Here is a 12574-nt window from a genome sequence, read left to right on the forward strand (position 1 = left end):
TCAAACTCCTGACCTCAGGTGATCCACCTGCCTCAGCCTCCCAAAGTGCTGGAATCACAGGCATGAGCCACCACGCCCAGCCTAATTTTAGTAGAGACTGGATTTCGCCTTGTGGCCTAATTTTGTATTTTTCATAGAGATGGGATTTCACCGTGTTGGTCAGGCTGGTCTTGAACTCCTGACTTCAGGTGATCCACTTGCCTCAGCCTCCCAAAGTGCTGGGATTACAAGCAGGAGCCACCACATCTGACCAATAAACAATAGGTAATTTATCAATTACCTACTGTGCTCAGACTCCCAATGGGCCCTCCCCTGGTTGATCGCAGGGACTGCCACAGCAAACAATGTTTTTGGAACTTTCAGGAAGAATGAAAGAAAATAAGCAATATTGAAATAAAATTCCACAAGATCATAGCGTGGGGGTTTCATTCTAAGTAGAACACAAGCGCTCTGTAGGAGGGAAAGATTTCTCCCAGACAAATTTAAATGCCCATTGCAGTAGGGATTCTTTTTCTTTCTTTCTTTCTTTTTTTTTTTGTTTTTAAAGACAGGGGTTTCACCATATTGGTCAGGCTGGTCTCGAACTCCTGACTTCAGGTGATCCGCCTGCCTCAGCCTCCCAAAGTGCTAGGATTACAGGCGTGAGCCACCGCGCCCAGCTTTCTTTTTCTTTTTTTCTTTTTGGAGACAGGGTCTCTCTCTGATGCCCAGGCTGGAGTGCAGTGGCATGATCTCAGCTCACTGCACTCTCAACTTCCCGGGCTCAAGCGATCCTTCTACCTCAGCCCCCCAGGTAGCTGGGACTACAGGTGCACACCACCCTACTTGACTAATTTTTGTATATTTTGTAGAGACAGTATCATGTTGCCTAGGCTGGTCTCCAACTCCCCCAGGCTCAAGGGATCTGCCTGCTTCTGCCTCCCAAAGTGCTGAGATTACAGGCGTGAGCCACCACACCCATCTGTTACCTGCTTTTCTTAATGCGTTTACAGCTCTCTCTTGAGAAGGGCCACACAGGGAGCCCTGCCCCCCGCCCTCAGAGGCCCCTCAGGTTAAGGTTTAGGCAGATTAGTGAGGTCCTAAGCTGGCTTCCTAAAGAGTTCTATTTCTGGGAGAGGAGCCAGTCAGCAGACCAGGGACCGCACGGTGCACTGTCCCCAGCACCCAGCCCGGGTTACCATGGCCTCCCTGTTCTCTGGCCGTGTCCTGATCCGAAACAACAGCGACCAGGACGAGCTGGACACGGAGGCCGAGGTCAGTCGCAAGCTGGAGAACCGGTTGGTACTGCTGTTCTTCGGCGCCGGGGCTTGTCCGCAGTGCCAGGCCTTCATGCCCATCCTCAAGGACTTCTTCGTGCGGCTCACAGATGAGTTCTATGTGCTGCGGGCGGCGCAGCTGGCCCTGGTGTACGTGTCCCAGGACCCCACGGAGGAGCAGCAGGACCTGTTCCTCAAGGACATGCCAAAGAAGTGGCTTTTCCTGCCCTTTGAGGATGATCTGAGGAGGTGAGAAGAGGCGGGGAGGGCTTCCTGGAGGAGGGGGCATGTTCACTGAAAGTGAAGCATCCATTCTGACTGGAGTGAATGAGCAGCCCCTGTGTGCCAGTCCATATACTGGGGACTAGGGGGTGCCCACTTCCATGTGCTGGCTTCCATGCCACCCCAGGGAGCTTATAGCTGAGTGAGAGGAACAGGTGCAAAAGAGAGACTCGACTATGTAATAGCAAGGCTGGGCATGGTAGCTCTAACCCCTGTAATCCCAGCACTTTGAGAGGCTGAGGCGGGCAGATCACATGAGGTCAGGAGTTTGAGACCAGCCTGGCCAACATGGTGAAACCCCATCTCTACTAAAAATACAAAATTTAACTGGGTATGGTGACTCATGCCTGTAGTCCCAGCTACTTGGGAGGCCAAGGCAGGAGACTTGCTTGAACCTGAGAGGCAAAGGTTGCAATGAGCTGAGATCTACCTCTGCACTCCAGCCTGGGCAACTGGGCAACACAACAAGACTCTGTCTCAAAAATAAAAAGTGTGGCTGGGTGCTGTGGCTTAACGTCTGCAATCCCAGCACTTTGGGAGGCCAAGGCAGGTGGATCACAAGGTCAAGAGATCGAGACCAACCTGGTCAGCATGGTGAAACCCCATCTTTACTAAAAATACAAAAACTAGCTGGGCGTGGTGGTGCAAGCCTGTAATCCCAGCTACTTGGGAGGCTGAGGCAGGGGAATCACTTACACTGGGAGGCAGAGGTTGCAGTGAGCCAAGATTGGGCCACTGTACTCCAGCCTGGCAACACAGCAAGACTTCCCCCGCAAAAAAAAGGGCGTGCAGCAATCTTGCATGTTCTTCACATGTACCCCAAAACCTAAAATGCAATTTAAAAAAATGGGCGTGGTAGCCAACACCTATAATCCCAGGGAGGCTGCTCTGTGTTGACGAGAGCCTGTAATCCCAGGTACTCGGGTGGCTGAGGCAGAATTGCTTCAACCCAGGAGGCAGAGGTTGCAGTGAGCTGAGATCCCACCATTACACTTCACTCTGGACAACAACAGGGAAACTCCATCTCTAAAAACAAAAATTAAAAAAATAGGCTGCACACAGTAGCTCACACCTGTCATCCCAGCACTTTGGGAGGCCGAGGCGGGTGGATCACATGAGGTCAGGAATTTGAGACCTGCCTGACCAACATGGTGAAACCCTGTCTCTACTAAAAATACAAAAATTAGCCGGGTGGTGGCAGACACCTATAATCCCAGCTACTCGGGAGGCTGAGGCAGGAGAATCGCTTGGACCCAGGAGATGGAGTTTGCAGTGAGTCGAGATTGTGCCATTGCACTCCAGCCTGGGCGATAGAGTGAGACTCCGTCTCAAAACAAAAAAAAAAAAAGAAAGAAAGAAAAATTTAAGTAAATAAATAATATATATAATTAATTATAAAACAAAAGTAAAGAACCATGGGTTGAGCCCAGCACCTGTAATCTCTGCTACTTGGGAGGCTGAGATGGGAGGATCCCTTGAGCTCAGGAGTTTAAGACTGGGGAAAAAAAAAACAGAACTCTGGGTGATAGGTCCAGTCTGGCAGCTGCCCCTACTCCAGGATGAGAGGGTGGGAGTTTGTAGGATTAGGGCCTAGACGGGAGGTTTGGTCCAGGGTCTCCTAGGGATGTGGAGAGCTTCCCATTGGCTTCCCTTAAGACTTTGAACAAAATTGAGGCCGGGCACCGTGGCTTGTGCCTGTAATCCCAGCCCTTTGGGAGGCTGAGGCAGGAGGATCATGAGCTCAGGAGTTTGGGACCAGCTCAGGCAACATAGTGAGACCCAGACTCTAAAAAACAATTTAAAAATTACCCAGGTGTGGTGATGCGAGCCTGTAGTTCAGCCACTTAGAAGGCTGGGGCCAGACAATTGCTCTAGCCCAGGAGGTCGAGGCTGCAGTGAGCTATGATTGCACCGCTGCACTCCAGCCTGGGTGACAGAGCAAGATGCTGTCTCAAAGAAAAAGAAAAAAAGAGCCAGGTGCGGTGGCACGTGCCTGTAGTCCCCGCTATTCGGGAGGCTGAGGTGGGAGGATCGCCTGAGCCCAGGAGTTCTGGGCTGTAGTGCACTATGCCGATGGGGTGTCCACACTAAGTTTGGCATCTATATGGTGACCTCCTGGGAGCGGGGGACCACCAGGTTGCCTAAGGAGGGGTGAACTGGCCCAGGTAGGAAATGGAGCAGGCCAAAACTCCCGTGCTGATCGGTAGTGGGATCGCGCCTGTGAATAGCCACTGCACTCCAGCCTGGACAACATAGGGAGACCCTGTCTCTGAAAAAAAAAAAAGGAAGAAAAAGAAAAAAAGAACAAAATTGAAACTCCTTACCATGACCACGCATGGCCTGCGTGATTAGGGCTGTACTCCAATGACCATCCCACCTCAGGACCTTTGCATGTCCTATGCATATTGCCTGGGACACCTTACCCTAGTTCTCCAGCCCCCCTCATCCCATAGCTCTCAGCTCAGAGAATACCTCCTTGGAGAGATGCTCTCTAGCCAGCAACCCCTTACCCTGCTTAATATCTCTCTCTCTCTCTTTTTTTTTTTTTTGAGACGGAGTCTTGCTCTGTTGCCCAGGCTGGAGGGCAGTGGCACAGTCCCGGCTCACTGCAAGTTCCGCCTCCCAGGTTCAAGTGATTCTCCTGGCTCAGCCTCCAGAGTAGCTGGGACTACAGGCACTCGCCACCGCACCTTACTAATATTTTTGTGTTTTTAGTAGAGTCGGGGTTTCACCATGTTGGCCAGGCTGGTCTCGAACTGCTGACCTCAGGTGATCTGCCTATCTCGGCCTCCCAAAGTGCTAGGATTACAGGCATGAGCCTCCAAGCCTTCTCTCTGACTTTTAGCAATATTCATTCATTCATTCATTTATCCTGTGTACATTTCCTGAGCACTTACTCTGTGTCCTTCACTACTTCAGGCACTGGGAACACCAGGGGATGTGTCCTTGAATCTACAGTTCTATTATAGGAGAAAATGATAAGGCAGAATAAATTTCTTTTTCTTTTTCTTTTTCTTTTTTTTGAGATGGAGTCTCGCTCTGTCACCTAGGCTGGCACAATCTTGGCTCACTGCAACCTCCGCCTCCCAGGTTCAAGCAATTCTCCTGCCTGAGCCTCCAGAGTAGCTGGGACTACAGATAGGGGCCCGCCACCACACCTGGCTAAATTTTTTGTATTTTTAGTAGAGACGGAGTTTCACCAGGTTAGCCAGGATGGTCTCAATCTCCTGACCTCATAATCCACCTGCCTCAGCCTCCCAAAGTGCTGGGATTACAGACGCGAGCCACCGTGCCTGGCCTTTTTTTTTCCCCCTCCATCTTCCAGGCTGGAGTACCGTGGCACAATCTTGGCTCACTGCAACCTCCCCCTCCTGGGTTCAAACGATTGTCCTGCCCCAGCCTCCCCAGTGACTGGCATTACAGGCTCTCGCCACCAGGCCTGGCTAATTTCTTTGTATTTTTAGTAGAGATGGGATCTCACCATGTTGGCCAGGCTGGTCTCGAACTCCTGACCTCAGGTGATCAGCCCATCTTGGGCTCCCAAAGTACTGGCCAAAGTAGGAGACATTTAAAAAACCATATATGATGTTGGATGCTGAAAGGCACTTCGGAGAAAAACACTGCCTTGGGATGTTATTTCATTTTATTTTTGAGACAGGATCTGGCTCTGTCACTCAGGCTGGAGTGTAGTGGTGAAATTATAGCTCACTGCAGCCTCAAACTCCTGGGCTCAAGCAGTCCTTCTGCCTCAGTCTCCCGAGTACCTGGGACTACAGGAGTGCACCACTATACCCTGCTTTTTTTTTTTTTTTTTTTTTGGTAGAGACAGGGTTACCCTGGTGCCTTTTGAGGTCTGCATACTACAGAGTTGGTTTTTTCTGTTTTGTTTTTGTTTTTGAGGTAGAGTCTCACTCTATCACCCAGGCTGGAGTGCAGTGGCAGGATCTCGGCTCACTGCAAACTTCGTCTCCTGGGTTCAAGCCATTATCCTGCCTCAGCCTCCCGAGTAGCTGGGATTACAGGCACGTGCCACCACACCCAGCTAATTGTGTTTTTAGTAGAGACGGGCTTTCACGATGTTGGCCAGGATGGTCTCGACCTCCTGACCTCGTGATCCACCCGCCTCGGCCTCCCAAAGTGCTGGGATGACAGGCGTGAGCCACCACGCCCGGGCGCTACAAGGTCTTAACCTGCGAAAGTCTGAGGAGAGCTCTCCAGGCGCAGGGCACAGCCAGTGCAAATGCCCCGAGGTTGCAGCATGCCTGGGGTGATAGAGGCATAGCGCGGGGACCACAGTGTCTGGCCCTGTCCCGGTCCTCGCCTGCACCCACCCGGTGCCCGGCAAGATTCAGTGCACACAGAAGGCGCTGCCTAAGGACCGGGAGGCTGGATGTAGGGCTCTCTGGTTCAGGATCAGGGATGTGGCATCGCCCAGACTGACCTGCCCGCTCCGCAGGGACCTCGGGCGCCAGTTCTCCGTGGAGCGCCTGCCGGCGGTCGTGGTGCTCAAGCCGGATGGGGACGTGCTCACCCGCGACGGGGCCGACGAGATCCAGCGCCTGGGCACCGCCTGCTTCGCCAACTGGCAGGAGGCAGCCGAGGTGCTGGACCGCAACTTCCTGCTGCCCGAGGACCTGGAGGACCAGGAGCCTCGGAGCCTCACCGAGTGCCTGCGCCGCCGCAAGTACCGCGTGGAGAAGGCGGCGCGAGGAGAGCGCGACACCGGGGGAGGGGACGGGGAGGAGGGCGGGTCCGGGGGGCTGTTCTGACCCCCGAGGGCGGAGGAGAGGGGAGAGGGGTGGAGTCTGGTGATGAACCTCCACCCCCGCACGCCTGTAATCCCAGCACTTGGAGAGGCCCAGGCGGGAGGATCGCTTGAGTCCAAGAGTTCGAGATCAGCCTGGACAACAAGCGAGACCCTAACTCTACAAAAATTCAAAATTAGCCGGGCGTGGTGACACGCGCCTGTGGCTTAGCTACGCCGGAGGCTGAGGTGGGAGGATGGATCTGAGTCCGGGAGGCTGCAGTGAACCGTGATCGCACCACGACACACTGCACTTAACCTGAGCGACAGAGGGAGATCCTGTTCCCAAAAAACAAAAGGAAACTCTCCTCCTCCGCCCCGCCTCCGCAAGAGAGCGGAATGGGGGTGGGGGGTGGGGCCGGGGCGGAGAGCAGGGCCGAGGGGAACTGTTATGACCCCCTAGGGTGGAGGAGTTGGGGTTTAGTGATGAACCCCTCCACTCCGGAGGTAGAAAGCTGGGAGGGAGTGGGGTGGGGATGTGGGGTAGGGGGCCAGGGTGGAGGGTGCGGGGGTGCAGGGCGGAGGGCGGGGCCGAGCGGGGCTGTTGTGACCCCGTAGTTGGGGAAGGCTGCTGGAGGGGTGGCGGATCTATGAAAACCCTGGCCCCACTGCTGGGAGACAGGGCTGGATGGAAGTGCGGAGGCTGTTCTGAGTCCTCCTCTGCCCCAGGTGGGCAGGCCACGGGAGGGGATTCCGTAATGAGCCTCCTGGGAACAAAGGCGAGGGGATGGGGAGGGGATTGTCCAAAATCGCAGGAGTAGGGCGGGACGGAGCTCAGTGTGGGAGCACGTAGAGGACTGTCTGGGTTTCGAGCACTCCTCTGGGGGCACGCGAGGTTGCGGGGCTGTTCTGAGCTCCCATGATGAAGAGGGGTGGACGCGAAGTGGGGAGGGGGAGGGGTGATGTCTGTTCTGAGCTCACCCCCAAGAGGGCTCAGGGCAGAGGGGCTGTGATGAGATCCCCAGGGAGAAGCGGGACAGGACCTGGGGAGTCCGTTCTGATCCCCATGCTGAGTGAGCGAGTGGCAGGTGTTTTTCAGTCCTGAGACATCCTCTCACCCCCAGGGGCCTGTTCTGGTCTTCCAGGTGCGCATCTGAGCCTCCCCGGCCAGGGCGATAAAGAAGGGAGAGCTTTTCAAGGATCTCTATATTTCTGAGACCTGGCTGAGGGGGAGTAGTTAGTGGCTCCAAAAATTAGAAAATGCAAACTAAAATAGAACAAATGTACTGAAAACGCCAAGTTGCCCACATATTTCACACGCAAAATCACAACAATCCTTTAACAACAGATTTCTATGTTACACGGGATGCATTTCAATATTTAGTACCACGTGCGCTGGGGTCCCGGACTGCCAGCAGGAGCGAAGTCTCCCAGGTCTCCTCTGTCTCTCGTGGACCCGTGGCATCATCAGGGGAGACAACAGAATATAGAAATCGGAAACTCCGATCTAGAACTATCTCCTCGCTTTCTGACTATGAGATCACCTCCCTTACCTAAACCTTAAAGCCAGGTTCAAGAAAAAGAAAAAAGAAAAAAAAAAAAAAAAGCCAGGTCCTCCCAGACAGGTCAGCGGCGAAGGCGGAGCAGTTGCTCGCTCGGCACACGAACTACTTGCTTTGGCCTCTGGCGCCCTCTAGCGTCAGAATGAGATGGCACACCTTCGGGCCTAACATGCAAATAACATGCAAACCCCTCCTCTCGTGCCCAGTCTCCGGAAAGGGTTTCCTAGGAGGCCGCGCGTGTCCATGGAAACTAGCAAACATAACTAAGGTGAGTGGGAATCTGGCTGCCTGGAGGAAAGAAGCTGGGGGCCTGGGAAGCCAGAGGGGCCTGAATACCGAACGACCGCCTCATTTCATGCTCACCTCCACTCCCAACCTCCTGGTTGGAAAATGGAGGCTTAGGACCCTGGTGCTGCCTGATGCTTTATGCAGCCTCTGATGCTTCCAACAGCCCTCTCTGGACTTCACTAGGTGCATCTGTGAAATGGGTGCATTGAAGCTGGGCGTGGTGGCTCACACCTGTAATCCCAGCACTTTGGGAGGCCGAGGCAATCAGATCACCTGAGGTCAGCAGTTCGAGACCAGCCTGGCCAATGTGACAAACCCCGTTTCTACTAAAAAATACAAAAGAAAGAAAGAAAAAAAAATAGCCAGGCGTGATGGCACGTGCCTGTAGTCCCAGCTACTCAGGAGGCTGAAGCACCAGAATCGCTAGAACCCAGGAGGGAGAGGTTTCAATGAGCCAAGATTGCACCCCTGCACTTCAGCCTGGGCGACAGAGACACCGTCTCAAAAAAAAAAAAAAATGTCGAGGCAGGGCACAGTGGCTCACGCCTGTAATCCCAGCACTTTGGGAGGCTGAGGTGGGTGGATCACGAGGTCAGGAGTTTGAGACCAGCCTGGCCAGGATGGTGAAACCCCATCTCTTAAAAAAAAAAAAAAAAAAAAAGGAAAAAGAAAAAAAATCACTTAAATTATCTGTATCTTATACCATCTCATACCAGGTTGCCCTTTTCCAACAAATCACAGGCCATATAACCTGTCAACATTGTTACTATTATTCCAGCCAACATGCAGTAACCAGCTGTCCCTATCTGGGCGGTGAGGTTGAGGGAGTCCACTCTCTGTCCCTGTCGGGCTGTGTGACTTGGACTGTATGCTGGAACTCTCCAAGCCTTCTCCTCCCCTCTCGCCTCCCCACTCCCTGCCTGAGCTGGAATGAGAAGGGCACTTAGCAAAAGGCCAAGGTAGATAGCTCACCTTGGAGCCTGCTTGCAGGGTTAACTTTCCAAGTTGAAGCCAGACACCCCTAAACTACAGAGTCAACCCACATACAAACAGCAGGACCAGACCTTGGTATCTGTGTTCCCCCAACCCCCAACAAATAATGGCAAAACCTCAGACGGCACTGTAATGGATTTTGGCCATTTTAGATAATTGTCCCCTTATGGTGGGGTTTCATGTGTGTCTCCACCTCCCTCACCAGGCTGTGAGCACCAGAAGGGAGAGCTGGGTCTGTCTTGGTCACCCCTCCGTCCTCAGAGCCCAGCACACAGATGGGCTCTCCACTGATGTTTGTTGAATGAATAAATGAAAGTATCACACATCTCTGTATTCCCACCATCCAGAGCAAAACTGGAGCCCTGATCCTAATGAATTGCTGAGCCCCTCAACTTGGGACTTTTCCTTACCTGAGAAACAGAAAACTCACCCTAACACTGGTGATGATGAAAGAGTGAGTGCTGGACTGAGGCCTGATGAATGAATGAATGAATGAATTGAAAGAAGGAACAGGTTCCTCCTACAGATGAGGAGGCTCAGAGAGGTGAAGGGATGTGCCCAAAGTCACACAGCAAAGGAGGCCACCAGGAAGTGAAGGGTCACCCCATACTCTTCCTTAGGGCCATTTTACCTACAAGGCTGAGGGCACAGGGCCCACAAACTGTTCTCAAGGGACCCCAAAAATTTCAAACCTGAAAAAAATAATCAATTCCAGGCCAGGTGCAATAGCTCATGCCTGTAATCCCAGCACTTTGGAAGGTCCCGGAGGGTGGATCGCTTGAGCTTAAGAGTTCCAGATTAGCTTGGACAACATAGTAAGACCCTATCTCTATGAAAAAGTAATTAATTAAATTAAAATGGAGAAAGGACTTTAATTGACATTTCTCCAAAGAAGATAGGTGAACTGCCAAAAAGCTCATGAAAAGATGCTCAATATCGTTAGTTATTAGGGGGATGCAAATAAAAACCACAACGAGCTATTATTTTATAAGCACAGGAATGACCATTATCAGGGAGGAGGAGGCTGGGTGAGGTGGCTCACCCCTGTAACCCCCAGCACTTTGGGAGGCTGAGGTGAGAGGAATGCTTGGGCATAAGAAGTTTGAGACGAGACCAACATAGCAAGACCCCATCTCTACAAAAAAAAAAAAACGCTTAAAAATTAGCCAGGCACAGCTGGGCATGGTGGCTCACACCTGTAATCCCAGCACTTTGGGAGTCTGAGGCGGGCAGATCACAAGGTCAGGAGATCGAGACCATCCTGGCCAACAGGGTGAAACCCCATCTCTACTAAAATACAAAAAATTAACTGGGTGCAGTGGCACGTGCCTGTAGTCTTGGCTACCAGGGAGGCAGAGGCAGTGGAATTGCTTGAACCCGGGAGGTGGCGGTTGCAGTGAGCTAACATCAGGCCACTGCACTCCAGCCTAGCAACAGAGTGAGACTCCTTCTCAAAAAAAAAATAATAATAATTTTAGCCAGGCATGGTGATGCTTGCCTGTAGTCCCAGCTGCTTGGGAGGCTGAGGCAGGAAGATCACTTGAGCCGAGGAGGTCAAGGCTGTAAGGAGCTATGATCACACCACTGCAATCCGCAATCCAGCCCGGGTGACAGAGCGAGGTCCTGATCAAAAAAAAAAAAAAAAAAAAAAAGAAAAAGAAGAAGAAGGAGGAGGAGGAGGAGGAGGGCAGGAGGAAACACGTGTTGGGGAGGACGTGGAGAAAATTATTTTTAAAAACCTCAGACATTGTTGGTGGAAATGGAAAACGGGTGCAGCTGCTGTGGAAAAGTTTGAGGGTTTCACAAATAGTTAAATTCGAGTAATCATGTGGCTCAGCAGCTCCACTCCTAGGAGTCCACTCCCCGCGAGAATGAAGCAGCATTACTCACCTTCACCAAAAGGAAGCAACAAACCCAAATACCCATCAATGGATGAATGGATGGACACAATGTGTTCCAGACACACTGTGGAATATTACGCAGCTGTAAAAAGGAATGAGGCACTGAGCCATGCCAAAACCTGGATGAACCTTGAGTATATGATGCCGAGTGAGAGAAACCAGAAGCAGAATGCCACCTCTTGTACAGGTCCGTTGCTGTGAAATATCCAGAACGGGCAAATCCGCAGACAGGAAGTAGATTAATGGTTGTCAGCTGTTTGAGGAGGGGGGATGGGGAGTGACCGCTAACGGGGACGGGGTCTCCTTTTGGGGGTATGAAAATGTTCTAGAACTAGACAGAAGTGATGGTTGTACAGCTCTAAATGCCACTGAATAAAATGGTTAATTTTATGTTTCTCAATTTGTTTAAAGTGCTGTGGGAATAATTTGGGACACCAGTTGGAGAAGGGAACCAGGACTCTCCCTAGCCTCCTGGAGGGAAGGAGGTAAGCGGACGGGAAATTGTAGTCAATGACAGAGTCCCTGGGTTGAAATCAAATGACAAAGTGAATTTTTCAATTTTGTTATTTCTCTTCTGAGACAGAGCCTTGCTCTGTCGCCCAGGCTGGAGTGCAGTGGCATGATCTCAGCTCACTGCAGCCTCGACCTCCTGGGCTCAAGCCAACCTCCTGGCTCAGCCTCAAAAGTAGCTGGGGCCACAGGTGCGCCCCACCACACCAGGCTAACTTCCTTATTTTTTGTAGAGATGAGGTCTGGCTATGTTGCCCAGGCTGGTCTCAAACTCCTGGGCTCAAGCCATCCTCCTGCCTCAGTCTCCCAAAGTGCTGGAATTACAGGTGTGAGCCACCTCACCTAGCCCTTTCTCTCTCGCTCGCTTTTCTAGACGGAGTCTCACTCTGTCACCCAGGCTGGAGTGTGTGGTGGCGCAATCTCAGCTCACTGCAACCTCCGTCTCTGGGTTCAAGCAATCAATCCTCCCACCTCAGTCACCCGAGTAGCTAGGATTACAGGCGTGCACCACCACGCCTAGCCATATATACTTTTTTTTTGACTTTTTTTGTTTGTTTTTTCAGCAGAGACGGGGTTTCACCAGGTTGGCCAGGCTGGTCTCGAACTCCTGACCTCAAGTAATCCGTCAGCCTCGGCCTCCCAAAGTGCTGGGATTACAGGCGTGAGCCACCGCGCCCGGCCCCTTTCTCTTTCTTTTTTTAACAACAATAAAATCGATACTTAGGGCGGCAGAGGGCGGGGTGGTGTCCCTTTCTGAACTTAGAGAGCCACGGGGTTCCCACGATCCAGCCCCTCGTGGGGCCCCGCCCCCCGCCCCGAGCCCCGAGCCAGGCCCCGCCCGCCAGGCCCAGCCGATCAAGAGGGGGCGCCCGCGGGGCCCCGGGAGGGAGGAGAAAAGACTTTGTCCCAAGATTTCGCGGACACTCGGCGTCCCCGCTGCGACCAGCACCCCGGAGCCCACGTCCGTCTGGCGACCCCCAGCCCAGCCCCCGAACTTTCAGACACTCCCTGCGGCCCCGCCCCCTCGGGGACCCCCTG

The 12574-nt window shown here is 52.7% G+C and overlaps 1 protein-coding gene across 1 annotated transcript; it reads left to right on the plus strand.

The window, feature by feature from the left end:
• The first annotated feature begins 885 nt into the window (after positions 1–885).
• On the plus strand, positions 886–6821 carry NXNL1 (nucleoredoxin like 1). The gene is made up of 2 exons (XM_012443507.3): positions 886–1505; positions 5995–6821. Exons 1-2 carry the CDS (start codon positions 1180–1182, stop codon positions 6305–6307), a joined length of 639 nt encoding a protein of 212 aa, XP_012298930.2. The 5' UTR covers positions 886–1179; the 3' UTR covers positions 6308–6821.
• The last annotated feature ends 5753 nt before the right edge of the window (positions 6822–12574 follow it).

Source organism: Aotus nancymaae, unplaced genomic scaffold (genome assembly GCF_030222135.1).
Source record: "Aotus nancymaae isolate 86718 unplaced genomic scaffold, 86718_ANA_hifiasm-v0.15.2.pri h1tg000028l, whole genome shotgun sequence".
Taxonomy (NCBI): domain Eukaryota; kingdom Metazoa; phylum Chordata; class Mammalia; order Primates; family Aotidae; genus Aotus; species Aotus nancymaae.

What these genes read in the sequence shown, in the direction of transcription:
- NXNL1 (XM_012443507.3), top strand. Translation starts at nt 1,180, where the DNA reads ATGGCCTCCCTGTTCTCTGGCCGTGTCCTGATCCGAAACAACAGCGAC. An exon ending in TTTGAGGATGATCTGAGGAG is followed by an intron (nt 1,506 to 5,994) that starts GTGAGAAGAGGC and finishes CCCGCTCCGCAG; the next exon opens with GGACCTCGGGCGCCAGTTCT.